Source organism: Clavelina lepadiformis, chromosome 6 (assembly GCF_947623445.1).
Source record: "Clavelina lepadiformis chromosome 6, kaClaLepa1.1, whole genome shotgun sequence".
Taxonomy (NCBI): Eukaryota; Metazoa; Chordata; class Ascidiacea; order Aplousobranchia; family Clavelinidae; genus Clavelina; species Clavelina lepadiformis.
Window position 1 is genome coordinate 14,447,902 of NC_135245.1, and position 22,210 is coordinate 14,470,111.

General features: G+C 35.5%; 2 protein-coding genes across 2 annotated transcripts in view; both read right to left on the reverse strand.

The window, feature by feature from the left end:
* Positions 1-624: 624 nt before the first annotated feature.
* Positions 625-7,893, reverse strand: LOC143461824 (uncharacterized). The gene is made up of 16 exons (XM_076959714.1): positions 7,470-7,893; positions 7,266-7,373; positions 6,958-7,044; positions 6,587-6,616; positions 6,369-6,406; positions 6,088-6,227; positions 5,858-5,959; positions 5,572-5,774; positions 4,769-4,938; positions 4,425-4,579; positions 3,711-3,867; positions 3,267-3,374; positions 2,996-3,100; positions 2,780-2,834; positions 2,553-2,707; positions 625-2,290 (listed from the first exon to the last, which is right to left on the reverse strand). The coding sequence occupies exons 1-16, from the start codon at positions 7,477-7,479 to the stop codon at positions 1,319-1,321; spliced, it is 2,595 nt and encodes an 864-aa protein (XP_076815829.1). The 5' UTR covers positions 7,480-7,893; the 3' UTR covers positions 625-1,318.
* A 151-nt stretch (positions 7,894-8,044) lies between these two features.
* Positions 8,045-22,210, reverse strand: part of LOC143461823 (helicase domino-like) — a 34,568-nt gene continuing 20,402 nt past the window's right edge. Inside the window, exons 28-59 of the mRNA XM_076959712.1 lie at positions 22,105-22,134; positions 21,887-21,924; positions 21,606-21,745; positions 21,371-21,472; positions 21,085-21,287; positions 20,270-20,439; positions 19,926-20,080; positions 19,212-19,368; positions 18,768-18,875; positions 18,497-18,601; positions 18,281-18,335; positions 18,054-18,208; positions 17,672-17,791; positions 15,850-15,885; positions 15,638-15,785; positions 15,396-15,563; positions 14,483-14,598; positions 13,580-13,787; positions 13,395-13,497; positions 12,683-12,830; positions 12,423-12,609; positions 12,016-12,155; positions 11,729-11,927; positions 11,517-11,599; positions 11,301-11,411; positions 10,994-11,216; positions 10,831-10,907; positions 10,579-10,662; positions 10,126-10,305; positions 9,862-9,963; positions 8,536-8,658; positions 8,045-8,440 (exon numbers count right to left, since the gene is read on the reverse strand). Of these exons, the coding sequence (XP_076815827.1) occupies positions 8,156-8,440; positions 8,536-8,658; positions 9,862-9,963; positions 10,126-10,305; positions 10,579-10,662; positions 10,831-10,907; positions 10,994-11,216; positions 11,301-11,411; positions 11,517-11,599; positions 11,729-11,927; positions 12,016-12,155; positions 12,423-12,609; positions 12,683-12,830; positions 13,395-13,497; positions 13,580-13,787; positions 14,483-14,598; positions 15,396-15,563; positions 15,638-15,785; positions 15,850-15,885; positions 17,672-17,791; positions 18,054-18,208; positions 18,281-18,335; positions 18,497-18,601; positions 18,768-18,875; positions 19,212-19,368; positions 19,926-20,080; positions 20,270-20,439; positions 21,085-21,287; positions 21,371-21,472; positions 21,606-21,745; positions 21,887-21,924; positions 22,105-22,134 (4,259 nt within the window). The 3' untranslated portion in view covers positions 8,045-8,155. The remainder of the gene's footprint in view (positions 8,441-8,535; positions 8,659-9,861; positions 9,964-10,125; positions 10,306-10,578; positions 10,663-10,830; positions 10,908-10,993; positions 11,217-11,300; positions 11,412-11,516; positions 11,600-11,728; positions 11,928-12,015; positions 12,156-12,422; positions 12,610-12,682; positions 12,831-13,394; positions 13,498-13,579; positions 13,788-14,482; positions 14,599-15,395; positions 15,564-15,637; positions 15,786-15,849; positions 15,886-17,671; positions 17,792-18,053; positions 18,209-18,280; positions 18,336-18,496; positions 18,602-18,767; positions 18,876-19,211; positions 19,369-19,925; positions 20,081-20,269; positions 20,440-21,084; positions 21,288-21,370; positions 21,473-21,605; positions 21,746-21,886; positions 21,925-22,104; positions 22,135-22,210) is intronic.

Genomic DNA, 22,210 nt, shown 5'->3' on the forward strand with positions numbered 1-22,210 from the left:
TTTTATCTGGTCTTAGACTGCAAACTTAACGCAGTGTCTTCCACAGTTCTTGCTGGAGAGTCGTTCAAAGATGCAGTAGTTGTATGCGGCGAGATCAACAAACTAGCCTGCGAAGAATTCATTTGAATGCTTAACTGCGGAGATGACCCCGAAGTAGCGCTCTGAATATGCACTTGTTGCGGTACTTGACTAACTGCAACTACTGGTGTATGGCGCTGAATTGGAGTCGATGCAATAATGGTTGAAGTTGTTACTCCTTGGCTTTGGCAACTGGTTACCTGGCATAACTAGAACAAAAGTTTGTACAGTATGTAAATACTGTAGTTACAACTTATTTCCTGACTGCAGGAACAGAAAACTGAAGTTAGTAGCTGCAACTGCTGACGTGGTTGGGTCAATACCCTTTGCTGTTGACCAGCATCTCCAGCTGATGGGACGATGGTAGTGGCAACAGACAACGGCAATTGCGTCACTCACTCTCCAAATGATTCACCATTCTTCTCTTTTGAATGCATTTGGGGTGGCAGGTCAACTGTTCTAAATCTTTTTATTTCCAGCCACTCCAAATGCATTCAACCTGACTAAATTGACTGCCTGCCACCCAAGAGCATCCAAAATTAGATGAATAGTGTAATAGTATTTAATAGTGAAATTGGAACAGTAACAATAAGCATAAAGAAAATAAAAATTGCCTATTGACATATAATCTATCTATACATAACGCAAAATCTTAAAACACGGCAAAAAGCTAAACATAGTTTAGGACAAACAAACATGGGCCTCTCAAAAATCAAAACAACAGAAAGTGTAAGGCAGTTTGTTTACAGACAACTACGATTGCAACAATGAAGCAAATGATTCATAGACATTTCGCTCTTCCTCATTGGAAGGCTCAAGAAAGTCCTCATGGCTTGGGCTAACAGGTTCAAGATTAACGGTAATTAGATCATCCTCACCAGAAACCTCATTATTTAGTTCCTCTTGGAGGGAATCAAACAAAGAAGCATTGGCTGAAACAGGGTTTGTGTCTATCATGAAGTCTAAATCAAATAAATTTTCTCGTGGTTTGGGCTGAACAGAATTCTTCGCTTTGTTTTGATGTGGTATCACTATTAACAGTGTGGCTGCTATTGCTATTAGCAATTACCGACTGGGAGCTGGTAGAAACAATTTTCATTTGAGATATTTGTGGCAGGGATGTCTGCTGTATAACAATGGTCTGATTGTTGTGTCTTTGAGGTTGAACAACATTGGCAGTGAATCGAATGGGTGAAATAGTGCTTACAGGATTAGCAAAACGAGCCTGCATTGGTGTTAATTATCGAACCGGTGCATTTGCTTGAACAAATGAAAATGGCAATATCACAGTACTCCGTTGATTAGAAGTCATTCGAGATGGCACTGGTTTTGTGGAAGGAAGGTTTGTTGTCATATTTGCTTTGATTCCCAAACTTTTCAATGAAATAATAGGGTTCTTTTTTGATTTGACAGCTTGTTTTGACAGCTTTGATTTATCTGTCTCAACAACAACATTATAAACAGCTTCTTTTTGTTTTGGAGCAGAAAAAGGAATTGTGGAGTCTGAAAATCCCGAACCTGGTGAAAACACTTCAAATTCATCCTCACATAATCTTTTATTACGTTTTCGGGGCCTTCCAGATTTGCTAAAAGACGTGATTTCACAAGGGCCATAATCAACATTAGAGCTTTCATTCACCAAATTGGAATTGTGGATTGATTTTTCAGTTTCTTCCGCAACACGCCATAAAGGTGATTCACGATACTCGTATGAGTTTAGTTCGTTATCATAAATATGTTCTTCACTGCTGAAGTCCCATCTGTTATCATCGGAAGAGTCATCACTTTGCACCAAGTAACCAGCAGTTTCCTGCTCATATTCCCTCCATAAGGGGTCTCCTTCTCGATTGTATGACTCATCAACGCACACAGAATCGGATGAGGATACAGCATCCAAAATAATTGTTCGCTTTTGTTTCATTTCCATTCGATTCACTCCACTCTGTCTTCTCCCCCTGCCCCTGGATGGTGCTTTAACAATCTTTTTCTTTTGTGCTGCAGGCTTCTTACGAGGTTGCTTGGACTTCGATTTACGCTTAACTACTTCTTCATCCGATAAAGAAGATTCAGATGAAGATGAGAAGAGATTCACCTGATTACCCTCCCTTGTATAAAAGATCTCATCTGCTTCTTCCAACCTTCGTTCTTCCTCTTCTTTTAATGCCACAAGGTGTGCGAGTTCCCAATCTTTCTTGGATTGTTCAACTTGGGCCTACACAAGTTAAATTTATTTAGAATTGGCCTATAACGTATAAGATGTGACATTTTATATATTATAAGATCTTGATTTTGGCAATAACAGACTGTATGTGCACTACGGGATCTTACACACATTCCGATGTGGGAAGATACAGAAAATACACAGTTCATTTACCTATTCTATCAGCACGTTACACCATTTGGTAGAGGTGAAATATGCCAAGTGTAAATAGGACAAATAGATATTACAAAACATCTTGAGACCAAAATCTAACCTCTGCTTCTTGCAACTCCAAATCATTGGTTGCTTCTGCAGATTCCTCAAGATAGTGCAATGCATAACGCTCAACAGGACTTAATTCTTGGTATATGCCTTTCAGTTCTTCTTCAACTTTTGATCCTTTTGGTACACGAAGTTTCAGGTTTTCCCCTTTAAAATGTGACAAATTAACAAGTCATAAACAGTCAAACACTATGTATGCATGTTTAATTGTTTACACACCAGCTTCTTCCCCTGCTTTATCTTCTGCATCAACAAATTCCTCCATCACAGCATCCTATAAAAATGGGATTGTATCAAATTGATCGATTGTATCGATTGTATCAACGGCACCTGATAAACCTCAGAACTCAGTTGTCATCAACAATATATCAGATATATGCTTGTCAAAAGTTCATCACAGGAAGATTTTACTGATCAACAGTATGAAAAAGACACCTGCTCTTGTTTAAGCATTTCTGCAGCAACAACATCCTCTTTTTCCTCACTCTCCAGGAGAGCCTTCTCAAGATCCTGCTTTTCTGAAGCAACTTCTTCATTGTTCTAAAATATTGGTAGTATTTTGAAAAAAATGCCTTAACTTTAAAACTTTATAGTAAACACATTTACCTCAGGATTCAAGTGTCAATATATCAACAGTAAATTCAGTATTAAATTTTCATCACAGCCAACTTAATATATCAGTTATTTCCCACTTACAAAACTTTACCTCGGCTTTTGCAGCTTCCAAGGCTTTCTGCCTTGCAGTAAGTTGGCGTGGTTGTTCCGTTAATTCTTCAAGGCCAGATGGGTCATCAAATAAATCTTTGATAGCTTGCTGAAAAAAGGATCACGTAAATAGTATTAACACTTAAATCAGTTTACAACAAAAGTTTGAGCATTTTGAATATTAAGCCATGAAATTATTTTAAAATAAAATATTAATCGTAGTGGAAGGCTGTATTTTGTCAATTGACTGGCATTGCATGAAGTTTGTGGTCCAAAAATTGGAAAAATTTAAATGGTGAAACTAAAAGGGTAATATAAATTTAAGAGTGGTTGGCTGACACCAAACAAAACCAGCATTTACTTTCAGATCAAAAATATTTAGAATAATAATAATTAAACGTGGTAATTAAGATGATGTAAGCTCACAAACTTCAATAGAGCATACCTGTTGAAAGAAAGCAGTTGTAAAGCCGCCTCCTTCTATAGCAAGGTCACCAAGAAGTCTCTTCTGGTTGGCTTTTTTCAAAATGTTTTCCTCAACAGTCTTTTCACTTATTAATCTGTATATATGGACATCCCTTGTCTGGCCAAAACGATGACATCTGAAATCAATGTACAGAAATTATAACGTAACTGCTAATCAGAACAATAAATCATGACATTAACCTGCTATGACAGCTCAGTAAAAATCGCTATGTGGGTTTCTTCATCGAACCATGTTTATCTGAACTGCAACTAAAGTTGTAATCAAACTTTTAAATGTTTACATTAGCTTAACAGTAAAAAGGTGCTCAAATATCATTACAGGTAGCTTTTGTCAGATACAGTAATTTGATACTTTAAATGCAGCTCAATTATGGCACAAATCTAACTCGGCACTCATGTCATCATAGCTGTGACTAGATGATTTTTTAAAGTTACTCCCATATGGGTGGAAAACATCCTGGCCAGACCATTAGCGGAACAACGTTGTGAGGCCTTTGAGTGGACATGGTTCTTTGGTTGATATATGCATTATTGCACACTTTACCAAAGATGGTTATTTTCAAAGTTTTAAGTTTTACATATCTTTAATTAAACACAGGTTTGTTTTTAATCAGATCGCTTATTAAATTTTGCCAGAAAGTTTTCCACCCCATTCCAAAATTAATAAACTAACCTGTCTTGCGCCTGAGCATCCATTGTAGGATTCCAATCACTGTCATAAAACACAACAGTGTCAGCACCAGTCAGATTTACTCCAATACCACCACTGCGCGTTGATAGAATGAAGCAAAATATCCTAGGGTCATTATTAAATCGTTCCATCCTTGCCTTTTACAAGATTGAAATATATATGTAAACACGGGCATTGGAATATCCTTAGGTGATTTCATTAAAACAAACTATCTGTGGTTTCAGTGTTGCAAGTTGTTTCGTCATACACTTTTCAGGTTGACTGAGGCAGATTGTTGTCATCATTAACCACGAGTTAGTTAATAATCAGAAAGAAAAAAAACATACCATTCTTTGCTCTATATGAGTTGAGCCATCTAATCTCAGGTAGCGATACCCATGGTAACTTAGAAAAGCTTCGAGTATGTCAAGCACCTTGGTCATTTGTGTAAAAATGAGTATCCGGTGTTTTTCTTCCCAAAACCTTCGTAAGAGAACATTTAGTACCTGGAGTTTACCTGTAACAAAAAGAAATACGTGCTTTAGCTAATTTCTCACTAAAATACACCATTATTTGCTAGCAGTAGCACTGAAACAACTTTAATTTTGTTTGTCTTGATTAAAAATGAAACAAAACATGAAGAGAGCATGAAATGCCATGCCAAGCCAAGTGACAGCCTTTTGTGACACATGATTTTTGTCAGTATCTGTACTAAGCAAAACTGCTTGGCAACTGGCAAAAAACAGTGAAACTTAAATCAATGCTAAACACTAATTGTATTAGTCATACAATTTATTCACCCTTCAAAAGTGTCACATTAATGCAGTGGTTTCCAAACTTTGGTATGTATAGGTATCACTAACGTTATGTTATAGCAAGCCATAACGGACAAAAGTGAAAATTGTTAAACTATGTGAGATATTGATATTAATCTTAAATTGTGACCTTAAGTTAAACCCAGAGCTGGTGCCAGAAATTTCGTTTTGAAATTTAATAACATACGAATTATTTATTAAAATTTGTAACATTCGTACTTACACAGAGATATGCTATCTTTCAAAACAACACCTTAAGTTACATGATAATTGTACAACAAAAATGGCAAATACGAAAGTTGGCTAACATGTGAAGACAGTTGACACAAACCTACCACAATCATATTCTATTAAACGTGTCTCAGGAAACTGAACCCTTGTCTTTCGAGTAATTCTGTGCAGTGGAGAAAGCTCATGTGACAACCAAGTTCGTAAATGATGCAGCGAAGATGACAAAGAATAGTATCTCCAAGGTGTGGGATGTGCAACTTCACATTCAACAGATGATGTTGCAACTTTTGGAATAACAAAGATGAACCTTAGAAGTAACAAAAAGTAGTTAGTGATTTTACACTTAGATCTTTAACAGGGCAAATTTAAGATGAAAAAACTGTAGCACACCTGTCCAGAACAAAAATGAGATGTTTAAGTCTTTGCAGTGGAGACTTCACAGCATTTTCAAAAACTGCGGGGTACATGAGCTTTTCACTGGTGGTTGGAAACCTACAATTTAGTTTTTACAATATGACAAGATGAAAAATATTGATTTTAGAAGCTACTTTTATTATTAGGAAAAAAGAAAACAAGTATATTTTTTTATTACCAAAAACTTTGTATAACACTGAAATTACATTGTAGTTATTGACTGAAAAAAGCTGATTGTATTGGAAGGAAGATAAGTTGCTTCGGCTTCACACCTCCTGTCATTAATGCGAGATAAACGTGAAAGAATACTTTCCTTCTTTTCGACCCTTTTTCTGGCCAACATTCTCTGTTAACCAGCAATTTATAATAAGCAATATCCTGTTTATGATCCACCAATCAAAATTTAACGAATCATATAAGCTATTAACTAAAAATAAATCAAAACAATTCAGCTAAAATTGGCGTGATTAAAAAAACATTTGCTCACCGTGTATGTTTCGGCGGGCAATTTTTTCTTGTTTAAACCTAAACATGAATAAAATGCTAAAGATACAAACACAATTTACTTTATAAAACTGCATTTATAAACAGCTAAAAAAATTATAAATTATTTAACGTATTAAATTTTTCTTATTTATTCTCAAAAAATGCAACTTCAATCTTGTTTCATTAAGAATTTTGGTAAATACAATGTGTTAGCAGTACCTTTCCTCGTAACAGCTGTCACTTCAGTTTCTGTAAAGAATAAACAAAACTAAATCTCCTATTTTAAAACAGTTTCAGAATTCTGTGTGGCTATGGCTTCAGTGTACAAAAATCCACTAAGAGTTACAGCAAGCGTCCAACAACGTCACCTGTGCTCTAACGATGCCAGGATTTTTGATATTCACTATAGCACCATGCTACGATCATACAGTGATATGAACACAGCATGAAGATACCAAGATAGTGCATGATATTGACTAAGGCATAATGCTTAATGCTCACTTTGGGGTTACACAGGATGTCCACCAAAAATTATTAATATAATTGTCTGAAACTTGTGGAAAAAGGATAAATATATAAACAAAACGAACCTGATTCAGCAATTGAATCCTGTGCTGGAGGTATTGGAGTGGAGCTCCGTGAGTTAACACTAGATGTAACTATTTGAACAACACCGCCTGAAAACATAACTTACCAGGTAAATATGTCAGAGATTATTACAAAATATACCGTTTTAATTTAATGATCATTTCAGACTGCATTCAATTTAGGATCAGAATTGTTTATTCCATGTAGCATCACAATGTTCAGATGAACTATGCCAAAGAATTAATTCATCATTTCAATAAAAAAAGTTCACAATTATAGTAGAAGAATAAGGAGAAAGGTATTTCAGTACCTGGTAACTGACGTATCTGGCCATTGGGTATTGTAGCCCACTTTGTAGTACCGTGAGCAGTCTGGTACTGTAAGGTGATTGACTGCGTAGTCGGTACCCTGGCTGGTTCTAAATATAAGTAACAGAGTATAGTTTTTTTCGTAAATATTAAGTACTGTACCAGTGATTTAGCATACAAATACAATTACATAATGAATATTTTACCTGCGTCCATCTTGCTAGCCTGTGACAGTCCAACCTTTGAAGAAACCGGCTATAAAACAAAAGATCTTTTGCAAAATAAAATCTCGGAACGTTTTTTTTTCATCTCACTTAAAATTTGCATAAGCTCAAGACAGCGTTTACCAACTGAAGTTTTTCGACATTACAGAGCACCACCCCAGAGTAATTTAGCAAACAGCAACTTAAAGTATTCAATTGTGTTTAGCCTAACTTACACTATTTTTATAACAATGAAGAAACCATACACAGTTAGCATTACAAGGTAATTCACCTCATTCAATAATGCAATGAACTTCTATAAAAGGGGCTATTGAAAAATTATATCGAAAAACAAAAAAGGAGAACGTCCAATCACACAATCTGACATTGGTCAGGCCCTTCACGCATGGTATCAATCGCAATAATGCTTCTCTTCACCCCTCGCAGCGCAATTATGATCGTTAATAAAAAATAATACTTACATTGATATCTAATTAGCAACAACCGTTCGTGCGACCTGCGCAACATGCTACTTTGTTGTTAACTGTACTGGTTCACACTGATTAATGAACACCGTCTGGCTTTAGCGTTAATATATTTATATATATACTCGCAGAAAATAACACGATAGAATTTGCGAACAAAAAAATATCTTAATAAACTGTACAAAACAAATAACATTTGTATTTTTATCTGGTCATAGACTGCAAACTAAACGCAGTGTCTTCCACAGTTCTTGCTGGAGAGTCGTTCAAAGATGCAGTAGTTGTATGCGGCGAGATCAACAAACTAGCCTGCGAAGAATTCATTTGAATGCTTAACTGCGGAGATGACCCCGAAGTAGCGCTCTGAATATGCACTTGTTGCGGTACTTGACTAACTGCAACTACTGGTGTATGGCGCTGAATTGGAGTCGATGCAATAATGGTTGAAGTTGTTACTCCTTGGCTTTGGCAACTGGTTACCTGGCATAACTAAAACAAAAGTTTGTACAGTATGTAAATACTGTAGTTACAACTTATTTCCTGACTGCAGGAACAGAAAACTGAAGTTAGTAGCTGCATCTTACTCTTGGTAGCTGCAACTGCTGACGTGGTTGGGTCAATACCCTTTGCTGTTGACCAGCAACTCCAGCTGATGGGACGATGGTAGTGGCAACAGACAACGGCAATTGCGTCACTTGCTGAGCCATCTGAAACAGTATCACAACTTGTAAATAAGATTTTCGTTAATACTGTGTTCGGTAATCCAGGAATATCAATCTGTTTTTCATGCTTATTTATTAACAGCCTTTTTTACTGCATATTGTCGAAAACATTATCAGTTTGATCAACCTAAGCGTTAAATGACTAAAGATGTCTAAATAAAAGCAGTGTTAGTCAGCAAGACAAAATATATATCACAAAAGGATTATCATAGTGAGTGGAGAACTCGCCCGCACATGTTTACCAAGCTGTTTTGTTTTCCCTGTTTTATGTGCTACTTAATTAGTATTTACACTTGTCTTTTTAAAATTTAGAAGTGGAAGCTCGTCACTAAAGAAACCCATTAACATCCAACTCCTCGTAAATGATAGACGCAATGCGGTGATGTTTTGTTTATATTATTGCAGCAACTAGAAGTTATTACAATTTTTCATGCACAAAAGAACGGTTGTGGGCATCGGCGTCGATTTTTCAAAAGAAAATGGAAAAAACTGACAGTTGGGGATTTCCCATTGTGAGAGCGTAAGATCGGCACAACATTATCGTGGTTGTGTAAGTAACTTGACCAGCTTTCCCAACTTGTCTGAGAAAAATATTACGCTTACTTTTACTTTAACTGTAAACGAATTTGTTACTGTAAACGCAAAACGAATTTCTTAGAACAGTTAAAGCAAGTGCTCTTTAATAATCACGCTATCTAAGATGATTTGCGATCATACGACTTATCTGAGAACAAGGCAATTGCGAACTTACTGTGCAAAAGGCTTAAAAGCAATTATTCTTTTGTTATTTCAATGAGTTAATTAGGACTACACAATCTACAATACATAGTTTTACTTATTATGTATGGGGAACAAACGTTCAATAATTCGTATCTTTGGAGCAATTTTAAGAGCAGCCTTTATCCTTAACAAGCGATAAAACGTCGGGAAAATACGACGCGTCCTGAGCTTTTCAGTTGATATGTAGAACGATACGCCAAAATAGTAGAAAACATTTCATGAATCGGAAGCTCAGTCGATAGATAGATAGTTGATAGATTTACGCTATTTACAGAAGTAGAAGTAAATTTTGAGATTGTGATTACATTCATCTGTTTTCTTGTAGTAATTAATGTTGTGCCTGGACCAGTTGAATAAAGTTTGCTGTTTTTTAATATTCTTTGCATTAACCATAAACAATAAACATACTTGCGTTATCTGAGGAACTAAGGTGTGACGAATAGTAGGATTGGTGTTTTGCAGTAGTTTTGTAACAGTCAATGTGACTGGTGGTGCAGCAATTGAAGTGCCCTATTGCAAAAACGAATTCAAATATTTAATGATACGATGCACAATTATACATAATTACATATGCATTATTACAAAGTTTAACATGTACTCTACATTTTAGATTAATGGATAATCCTTAAGGAATATGAAAGACACTTAAGAAATCAAAAGTCAATATTATACCTTTGCTATCCGACTGCGTTGCTGCTTTTGTTGTGCGACAAGCTGGTTAAGCATGTGTGCAGGTATCTGAGGACTCATTTTCACAGCACTGCTTACACCAGATACGACTAGCTGAGGAGTTGGTACACCACTCACAGATGCATAAACAGCTTTCTGTTGCTGCGCTTTTGATGTTGTCACCTGTAAAAATGCATTAAAAAACTATTACTATATACTACTATAATCGAAACAGTAATATTGTACATTCTCTATTGTAAACGATCAACAACATTGAAGCAAAAAGGCTACTAAAATTGTTTACCACAATGCAAGGCAGTCAGATAGAGCTAATAAAAAAATCATCATAGGCTCTGCTAAGTAATTGACAAAACTCATCACTCTGCCACACAGTACAACAGAACTTTTTCCCTGTGATTTTTACTCTGTAATTCTGCAGTAGCATGGCATCCTCACCTGTCTTTGTTGCTGAGTAATTTGACGCTGTTTTAATAGTTGTTGCTGCAAAATAAGCTGGTGTTGTGGGTGGTTTAATGCTGCCTGAAAAGTTTAAGACATACAGTAAGCTGACACTAATTTAACTAATAACATTTTTGTACATGTATTTTTATAGATTATGAATAAACTGCAACTATCACTGCAAAAATATTTACTTTCAAATTGATTGATACCATAATTGATGCCATAAAGCAATACTTAAACACATACCTGCTGCGTTCCAGAAACAATCACAGGCTTTACCTGGGCAGAGCTGGTAGTTACGCTCAAATGCGCAAGGTTAACAGCTATTATAATAAAATATTTTAATAGATAATAAAATGAGATTTTCTGTCTAAAATAAGCACAGCAGTTCTTATTTACTCTTGTTAACCTGGAACAAGATTGGTAACAGGAACTGTTATAGGAAGTGGTTTAGAATTCGTCTGTTGCGCTGCTTGCTGAGCTGCATGACTGCGCACTTGTTGAGCTTGCACTTGAGCTTGAATTGGAGCAATCTGTACTTGTGGACGATGCTGAATGGTTTTTATTTGTGATCTTTGTTGTTTCATTAACATTTCCAATTCTTGTTGTGTCACAGGTCGAGTTTTTGTAAGCTGTTGACAATTAATGCAATAAACAAATCATTAATTCTGTTTCATAACTGTCTGGATAAAATAACTTATTTGACACAAAGATACCTGAACTTTCTTTCCTCCAATAGTTGTATTTGCAGTTGGCAAAATAGTTCCACCTAGTTGGGCTGTTTGGATTGTTTGTTGTGTAAGCTGTTGTTGCGTACCTCTTATTTGCTAAAAAGAAAGGCTAGTTCACCAGGAAATAAAATCAAGTTTGATACTACAAATTATCAAATGTACTTTGAAGTAACAAAGACTTTGAACATTATCAACATTTACCGGTTGTTTAACTGGAACTGCCTGAGCAGTTTGCTGCTTAGTAGCCTGCCGGATGTGCTGCAGAGCCGAGAGCTTATTAATACCTAGTAGTTAAACTGTAATTAATATAAAGTTGTAATAAACAAGCACAAGGTCTCACATACCCATACACTTGAATCAATAAATTGCGATCGAAGTGAAATTGCTTGTCTGATATTATGTTCGTCACAAACCTCTAGCAGGATATGTTATGGTTGGACGAGAAGATCCAACACTACTGGAACAGGGTATGGCTGTGGTTACAGTAACGACTGGAGATTGTGCAGAAACTGACAGTGGTATTGACTGAACAGAAGAAATTGGGTGTTGGTGAATTTGTAACTGTGCTGCATTTCCTTGGATTGTCCGCAAAGTTAGAGCCTGTGCTGCTCCCTGTAAATATATGAAGCTATTGAAACTACAGAAAATATCATGAACAATTGTACATAATGTATGCCGATGATGCAATGAGAGTTTATACCTTGCCTGCTTGCAGCTTGGCAGTTGTCCCTTGAACAACTTGCTGCTGCGACCGACGTGCAAACGCCGAGTTTGCAACAATATTACTTGTACTTGCTGATAACGGAATTGCTGTAAGCTGACTTATGCCTGGAGCACTCACTGCAAATAGAAATTGTCACGTCATTCAAGTAATACCCAATTTTGGAAATACAATAATCGATTCGCTGGTCAAACGAGTACTGATGCGGTAAAGCATGGGACTTGTTGTTTTCAAACCTTTTCAGACTTACAATAACTATCAGCAATCTGAACTTACTTAAATGCTACGATTTCTAAATTGAAATATGATGAAAAACAAAACATTCCTGAACACGCATAATAGTAATACAAATTAATACAAAAATAATAAAAGTTAACAAAACAAACCTTGTAGTGCATTCTTTCCAACAACAGAATTTCCATTGACAATCAGTGCATGCTGAGAAACCGTGATACCCGAGGAAATATTTGATGTGACATTGACTTGTGGTGTAGGTTGAATAGTTCCGCTAAAAATTTGCTCACCAGGAGTTTTCTTCTGACTTGCTATTCGTTTTGCTCTTTTGGCAGCAACCTAACAAGCATATTTGGCTTAAAAAGGTTGTTTCTTTTCACAAGCGTATGTATTTAGACTATAATACTCCAACCTCCATTGCATGTAAAGGTTTGTCATATACAATTCCACATTCATGAAGAATATTTGTGTGGTTCGGGTTACGCTGGAATTGCCCGGTGCCAGTTGAACTCTTAGAAGGTGGATTTCTCTTACTACATATCACCTTGCAAGCATCAAACCTAAATGATAGTGGCGTAAGAATATGATTGTATTGCTAATATAAATCACAGTGGAAACTTGTTAACCTAGAGGTGAAAGGGACCAAACAAACCACATTTTAATATTGCACATCAGTATAAACGTGAGAATACATTTAATTTCGAGGCATAAAAACAAAAAATGTTTGTGCTATTCATGTGTTTTGAGCAAGATGGACCGATGCGGGTATTTTAGACCCAGCTCGGCATTAAAAAACATTTGGCTTCCCCTAAAAACACTACTGATGGAGGGGTGTAGGATATTTTGGAAAAAAAAAGTGGGTCCTGGGACGAAAAAGCTGAGAAACATTGACCTAAGTTAAACTAACGACCAATTACTGAGAAATGTTACGCTTAATACTTGCTACTTGGAGTAGTAAACCAATTAACCATTAAAATTTATTTTTAGTAATATATTCTGTTTTTTCTTTGCTTTGACTGTTTTTTAATGCCAAGGAAAATACTGTACTGTTACTTAACCAAATTAATGAATAAATGGAGTCATAACACAATAATGAATAATATTAGAACATGCTTCACCATTACCTATTGGAATACAATGTGGTGAACTGATGATTGCTGTCAGCATTGTAAAGTAAACTAGTTTTTTGTGCTTTTGGAGGCTTCATTTTCATAGGAAATTTATTACCTGTTTAATATAATCATACAAATAACCTAGGTAAAGTATGAAGTTAATATCTGTTACTCATCAAATAAAGCAAATCAAAAACCTTTTAGGTTTTTTTTGGGTGTAGTTGACTCAGATTTTCCTTCCTCACGAGTTAAAATCACGTTTTCATAACGCAATTTACACTGCTTTGGTGATCGATATATGCAACCAACAGCATTTACCATGTCTGCAACCAGATGCCAGTTTGGAGTATGAGCTGGCATCATTGTGACAAGCGAAAGTGGCAAGTCAAGGACATTCTGTACAGCCTGAAGACACAAAACATAACAATATAAACCAAACTTTATGAGCTTGCTTGCTACTTTTGCAAAGACACATAAAATGACATATATGCTAACTGTAACAAACACTAACAACAACTTACGTACTTGTTTGGTTTTGCACATGCAATCTTCAACGATTTTAATTTTAAAAAGTGTTTAAAAATAAGTACAAACTTAATTATAAGAAAATATCTAATGAAGTTTTTAAAAGCTTGTGTGAAACTTTGAGAATAATTTTAACACAATAATCTTGTATTCCTAAAGTGTAAGAGTATTCATGAAATGGTGACTTGCTGAATACATTGTTTTATGCGAGTAAGATCTCCAAAAACCCTAAACTTTCAAAACATTGGAAAAAGATTTAGATTTTGAAATCAACATCCTCAACTTCACATGTTATCCGAAATATTTTTGATTTGAAAAATGTGGAAATATCAAAATAACTCATTAGTTTTTATTCTAGCAACAACATGTCTTCTTTAAAGCTAACTAAATGCAGGCCATAAAATCAAACATACAATGGCTATTAGTTTTGAATGTTGCCCAAATGTAAGCGTTACATTGCAGTTGTTTATATACAAAAATGTAATTTTATTAAATAGCCAAACAGTTTTATACCAACATTCTCAATAAAATGAGTATTACTTGACATATGTTAAGGCAATTACATAAAAACCCACTTGTAGTAAGGCCCAATCTTCATTTATAATCCAGTCCGGGGTTGACACCATATCGACAGCTGATTTCACTGTTTGCATGCTGGTTTCAAGGTTCTCCCTTGGTGAAGCAGTAGCAGCTGTTACGAAAAAAAAAATATTCAGCTTTCAAATACTGTACTAGCAAAGATAAAGGTAGGGAAATGAGAAGGAAGATTGATTACCAATGTTGACCTTTGTGGCCCTAAAAATAGTTAATTCATACTACTTTTGCACAGGAAAACTATTCCATTTATGATAACAGTAACCTAACCCCCAGTTGAATTCAAGTTAATACCTAATGCCAAAGTAAGTTACGCACATACAATACATTTGCTTGGTTTAGAAAAGGATTATTATCCAAAAACTCAAAGTTAATTGCTTAGGATTAAATAGAACTAAATTGGATGTTTAGAATGAAATTAGTTTAAAACGTAAAACTTTGATAAGCAAAAGATAGTGTATTATGTGACAGATTTAAAACTGATTTTGCATTACAGTGCACTACACCACACAATTACTTTCGGCAATACCATTACAACTTGAAACAAATGCGAAGCAAAGATATGTTCAGCTGAGACATGAATGGAATTGCATAGCCTAATGTGACAACTTTATACGCAAAAACAATTTTCAGTCAATCGTACACGTGTTGATATTGGTTCAAAAAAGCACCTGACATTAAACAAAACGATCAGGTTTCTACCTAACCCGAACATGAAACTAAAAACTGACATGTTCTAAAAAAATTGCACTGTTCAAAAAAAGTTCAAACATATTTCATTTGACTTGCAGGCTTCACATCTCGTAATAATAAATATGTACAATACATGTGTATGCAAACAAGATATTCTAAGTGCCTTAATTTGGCACAACACTTATTTATGCTTAAGCTTACTTGTTGATGTCATTTTTATAGGGGTGCTTGAAAGTGACACCTTTGACCTTGGGAAGCGGATTTTTGTTGATTTGTCTTTTCTCTTAAAAGCAACATTTGGTCGATTGAAAAGAGATTTTGGAACACTAACATCAATGCGCGACAACTTCCTTGTTGGTCCTTGCACCCCTAAATCAGTTCAGTATTCAGTAATTGTCTTGTGGCTACCCTTCTAACAATTTTAAATCAAATTGCAAAAAAACCTGAAGGATCAATTTTGGGCCTCTTTCGTTCTTTTTTGAAAAACAAAGCAGGAAGCTGATCTTCAGTCATTGGAATCGGAGTGTAAAGAAGACACACAGCAGGATCAATGTAGACATCGTCACGAGGCGGAGTTGGAGGTAGCCACAACTAAACAGATAGTCATCGATAGCTGATGTTTATAGGATCGGTTCTTACGAATAAAACCACTTACCGGCATTGGTTCTCCTGAAATGTCACTCACAAACATCTGTGATGCATAACAAAATATATTGTTTAACCTGTTACCTTGCTAACCTGCTTTACATTCCCAGATACATGATTGTTTTTACTGAACAACTCTCCAAATGATTCACCATTCTTCTCTTTTGAATGCATTTGGGGTGGCAGGTCAACTGTTCTAAATCTTTTTATTTCCAGCCACTCCAAATGCATTCAACCTGACTAAATTGACTGCCTGCCACCCAAGAGCATCCAAAATCAGATGAATAGTGTAATAGTATTTAATAGTGAAATTGGAACAGTAACAATAAGCATAAAGAAGAATAAAAATTGCCTATTGACATATAATCTATCTATACATAACGCAAAATCTTAAAACACGGCAAAAAGCTAAACATAGTTTAGGGCAAACAAACATGGGCCTCTCAAAAATCAAAACAACAGAAAGTGTAAGGCAGTTTGTTTACAGACAACTACGATTGCAACAATGAAGCAAATGATTCAAAGACATTTCGCTCTTCCTCATTGGAAGGCTCAAGAAAGTCCTCATGGCTTGGGCTAACAGGTTCAAGATTAAGGGTAATTAGATCATCATCACCAGAAACCTCATTATTTAGTTCCTCTTGGAGGGAATCAAACAAAGAAGCATTGGCTGAAACAGGGTTTGTGTCTATCATGAAGTCTAAATCAAATAAATTTTCTCGTGGTTTGGGCTTAACAGAATTCTTCGCTTTGTTTTGATATGTGGTAACACTATTGACAGTGTGGCTGCTATTGCTATTAGCAATTACCGACTGGGAGCTGGTAGAAACAATTTTCATTTGAGATATTTGTGGCAGGGATGTCTGCTGTATAACAATGGTCTGATTGTTGTGTCTTTGAGGTTGAACAACATTGGCAGTGAATCGAATGGGTGAAATAGTGCTTACAGGATTAGCAAAACGAGCCTGCATTGGTGTTAATGATCGAACAGGTGCATTTGCTTGAACAAATGAAAATGGCAATATCACAGTACTCCGTTGATTAGAAGTCATTCGAGATGGCACTGGTTTTGTGGAAGGAAGGTTTGTTGTCATATTTGCTTTGATTCCCAAACTTTTCAATGAAATAATAGGGTTCTTTTTTGATTTGACAGCTTGTTTTGACAGCTTTGATTTATCTGTCTCAACAACAACATTATAAACAGCTTCTTTTTGTTTTGGAGCAGAAAAAGGAATTGTGGAGTCTGAAAATCCCGAACCTGGTGAAAACACTTCAAATTCATCCTCACATAATCTTTTATTACGTTTTCGGGGCCTTCCAGATTTGCTAAAAGACGTGATTTCACAAGGGCCATAATCAACATTAGAGCTTTCATTCACCAAATTGGAATTGTGGATTGATTTTTCAGTTTCTTCCGCAACACGCCATAAAGGTGATTCACGATACTCGTATGAGTTTAGTTCGTTATCATAAATATGTTCTTCACTGCTGAAGTCCCATCTGTTATCATCGGAAGAGTCATCACTTTGCACCAAGTAACCAGCAGTTTCCTGCTCATATTCCCTCCATAAGGGGTCTCCTTCTCGATTGTATGACTCATCAACGCACACAGAATCGGATGAGGATACAGCATCCAAAATAATTGTTCGCTTTTGTTTCATTTCCATTCGATTCACTCCACTCTGTCTTCTCCCCCTGCCCCTGGATGGTGCTTTAACAATCTTTTTCTTTTGTGCTGCAGGCTTCTTACGAGGTTGCTTGGACTTCGATTTACGCTTAACTACTTCTTCATCCGATAAAGAAGATTCAGATGAAGATGAGAAGAGATTCACCTGATTACCCTCCCTTGTATAAAAGATCTCATCTGCTTCTTCCAACCTTCGTTCTTCCTCTTCTTTTAATGCCACAAGGTGTGCGAGTTCCCAATCTTTCTTGGATTGTTCAACTTGGGCCTACACAAGTTAAATTTATTTAGAATTGGCCTATAACGTATAAGATGTGACATTTCATATATTATAAGATCTTGATTTTGGCAATAACAGACTGTATGTGCACTACGGGATCTTACACACATTCCGATGTGGGAAGATACAGAAAATACACAGTTCATTTACCTATTCTATCAGCACGTTACACCATTTGGTAGAGGTGAAATATGCCAAGTGTAAATAGGACAAATAGATATTACAAAACATCTTGAGACCAAAATCTAACCTCTGCTTCTTGCAACTCCAAATCATTGGTTGCTTCTGCAGATTCCTCAAGATAGTGCAATGCATAACGCTCAACAGGACTTAATTCTTGGTATATGCCTTTCAGTTCTTCTTCAACTTTTGATCCTTTTGGTACACGAAGTTTCAGGTTTTCCCCTTTAAAATGTGACAAATTAACAAGTCATAAACAGTCAAACACTATGTATGCATGTTTAAATGTTTACACACCAGCTTCTTCCCCTGCTTTATCTTCTGCATCAACAAATTCCTCCATCACAGCATCCTATAAAAATGGGATTGTATCAAATTGATCGATTGTATCGATTGTATCAACGGCACCTGATAAACCTCAGAACTCAGTTGTCATCAACAATATATCAGATATATGCTTGTCAAAAGTTCATCACAGGAAGATTTTACTGATCAACAGTATGAAAAAGACACCTGCTCTTGTTTAAGCATTTCTGCAGCAACAACATCCTCTTTTTCCTCACTCTCCAGGAGAGCCTTCTCAAGATCCTGCTTTTCTGAAGCAACTTCTTCATTGTTCTAAAATATTGGTAGTATTTTGAAAAAAATGCCTTAACTTTAAAACTTTATAGTAAACACATTTACCTCAGGATTCAAGTGTCAATATATCAACAGTAAATTCAGTATTAAATTTTCATCACAGCCAACTTAATATATCAGTTATTTCCCACTTACAAAACTTTACCTCGGCTTTTGCAGCTTCCAAGGCTTTCTGCCTTGCAGTAAGTTGGCGTGGTTGTTCCGTTAATTCTTCAAGGCCAGATGGGTCATCAAATAAATCTTTGATAGCTTGCTGAAAAAAGGATCACGTAAATAGTATTAACACTTAAATCAGTTTACAACAAAAGTTTGAGCATTTTGAATATTAAGCCATGAAATTATTTTAAAATAAAATATTATTCGTAGTGGAAGGCTGTATTTTGTCAATTGACTGGCATTGCATGAAGTTTGTGGTCCAAAAATTGGAAAAATTTAAATGGTGAAACTAAAAGGGTAATATAAATTTAAGAGTGGTTGGCTGACACCAAACAAAACCAGCATTTACTTTCAGATCAAAAATATTTAGAATAATAATAATTAAACGTGGTAATTAAGATGATGTAAGCTCACAAACTTCAATAGAGCATACCTGTTGAAAGAAAGCAGTTGTAAAGCCGCCTCCTTCTATAGCAAGGTCACCAAGAAGTCTCTTCTGGTTGGCTTTTTTCAAAATGTTTTCCTCAACAGTCTTTTCACTTATTAATCTGTATATATGGACATCCCTTGTCTGGCCAATACGATGACATCTGAAATCAATGTACAGAATTTATAACGTAACTGCTGATCAGAACAATAAATCATGACATTAACCTGCTATGACAGCTCAGTAAAAATCGCTATGTGGGTTTCTTCATCGAACCATGTTTATCTGAACTGCAACTAAAGTTGTAATCAAACTTTTAAATGTTTACATTAGCTTAACAGTAAAAAGGGGCTCAAATATCATTACAGGTAGCTTTTGTCAGATACAGTAATTTGATACTTTAAATGCAGCTCAATTATGGCACAAATCTAACTCGGCACTCATGTCATCATAGCTGTGACTAGATGATTTTTTAAAGTTACTCCCATATGGGTGGAAAACATCCTGGCCAGACCATTAGCGGAACAACGTTGTGAGGCCTTTGAGTGGACATGGTTCTTTGGTTGATATATGCATTATTGCACACTTTACCAAAGATGGTTATTTTCAAAGTTTTAAGTTTTACATATCTTTAATTAAACACAGGTTTGTTTTTAATCAGATCGCTTATTAAATTTTGCCAGAAAGTTTTCCACCCCATTCCAAAATTAATAAACTAACCTGTCTTGCGCCTGAGCATCCATTGTAGGATTCCAATCACTGTCATAAAACACAACAGTGTCAGCACCAGTCAGATTTACTCCAATACCACCACTGCGCGTTGACAGAATGAAGCAAAATATCCTAGGGTCATTATTAAATCGTTCCATCCTTGCCTTTAACAAGATTGAAATATATATGTAAACACGGGCATTGGAATATCCTTAGGTGATTTCATTAAAACAAACTATCTGTGGTTTCAGTGTTGCAAGTTGTTTCGTCATACACTTTTCAGGTTGACTGAGGCAGATTGTTGTCATCATTAACCACGAGTTAGTTAATAATCAGAAAGAAAAAAAACATACCATTCTTTGCTCTATATGTGTTGAGCCATCTAATCTCAGGTAGCGATACCCATGGTAACTTAGAAAAGCTTCGAGTATGTCAAGCACCTTGGTCATTTGTGTAAAAATGAGTATCCGGTGTTTTTCTTCCCAAAACCTTCGTAAGAGAACATTTAGTACCTGGAGTTTACCTGTAACAAAAAGAAATACGTGCTTTAGCTAATTTCTCACTAAAATACACCATTATTTGCCAGCAGTAGCACTGAAACAACTTTAATTTTGTTTGTCTTGATTAAAAATGAAACAGAACATATTTGAGAGCATGAAATGCCATGCCAAGCCAAGTGACAGCCTTTTGTGACACATGATTTTTGTCAGTATCTGTACTAAGCAAAACTGCTTGGCAACTGGCAAAAAACAGTGAAACTTAAATCAATGCTAAACACTAATTGTATTAGTCATACAATTTATTCACCCTTCAAAAGTGTCACATTAATGCAGTGGTTTCCAAACTTTGGTATGTATAGGTATCACTAACGTTATGTTATAGCAAGCCATAACGGACAAAAGTGAAAATTGTTTAACTGGTGAGATATTGATATTAATCTTAATCTGAAATTGTGACCTTAAGTTAAACCCAGAGCTGGTGCCAGAAATTTCGTTTTGAAATTTAATAACATGCAAATTATTTATTAGATTTTATAACATTCGTACTTACACAGAGATATGCTATCTTTCAAAACAACACCTTCAGTTACATGATAATTGTACAACAAAAATGGCAAATACGAAAGTTGGCTAACATGTGAAGACAGTTGTCTCTAGCACAAACTTACCACAATCATATTCTATTAAACGTGTCTCAGGAAACTGAACCCTTGTCTTTCGAGTAATTCTGTGCAGTGGAGAAAGCTCATGTGACAACCAAGTTCGTAAATGATGCAGCGAAGATGACAAAGAATAGTATCTCCAAGGTGTGGGATGTGCAACTTCACATTCAACAGATGATGTTGCAACTTTTGGAATAACAAAGATGAACCTTAGAAGTAACAAAAAGTAGTTAGTGATTTTACACTTAGATCTTTAACAGGGCAAATTTAAGATGAAAAAACTGTAGCACACCTGTCCAGAACAAAAATGAGATGTTTAAGTCTTTGCAGTGGAGACTTCACAGCATTTTCAAAAACTGCGGGGTACATGAGCTTTTCACTGGTGGTTGGAAACCTACAATTTAGTTTTTACAATATGACAAGATGAAAAATATTGATTTTAGAAGCTACTTCTATTATTAGGAAAAAGAAAAAAAGTATATTTTTTTTATTACTGTACCAAAAACTTTGTATAACACTGAAATTACATTGTAGTTATTGACTGAAGAAAGCTGATTGTATTGGAAGGAAGATAAGTTGCTTCGGCTTCACACCTCCTGTCATTAATGCGAGATAAACGTGAAAGAATACTTTCCTTCTTTTCGACCCTTTTTCTGGCCAACATTCTCTGTTAACCAGCAATTTATCATAAGCAATATCCTGTTTATGATCCACCAATCAAAATTTAACGAATCATATAAGCTATTAACTAAAAATAAATCAAAACAATTCAGCTAAAATTGGCGTGATTAAAAAAACATTTGCTCACCGTGTATGTTTCGGCGGGCAATTTTTTCTTGTTTAAACCTAAACATGAATAAAATGCTAAAGATACAAACACAATTTACTTTATAAAACTGCATTTATAAACAGCTAAAAAAATTATAAATTATTTAACGTATTAAATTTTTCTTATTTATTCTCAAAAAATGCAACTTCACTCTTGTTTCATTAAGAATTTTGGTAAATACAGTGTGTTAGCAGTACCTTTCCTCGTAACAGCTGTCACTTCAGTTTCTGTAAAGAATAAACAAAACTAAATCTCCTATTTTAAAACAGTTTCAGAATTCTGTGTGGCTATGGCTTCAGTGTA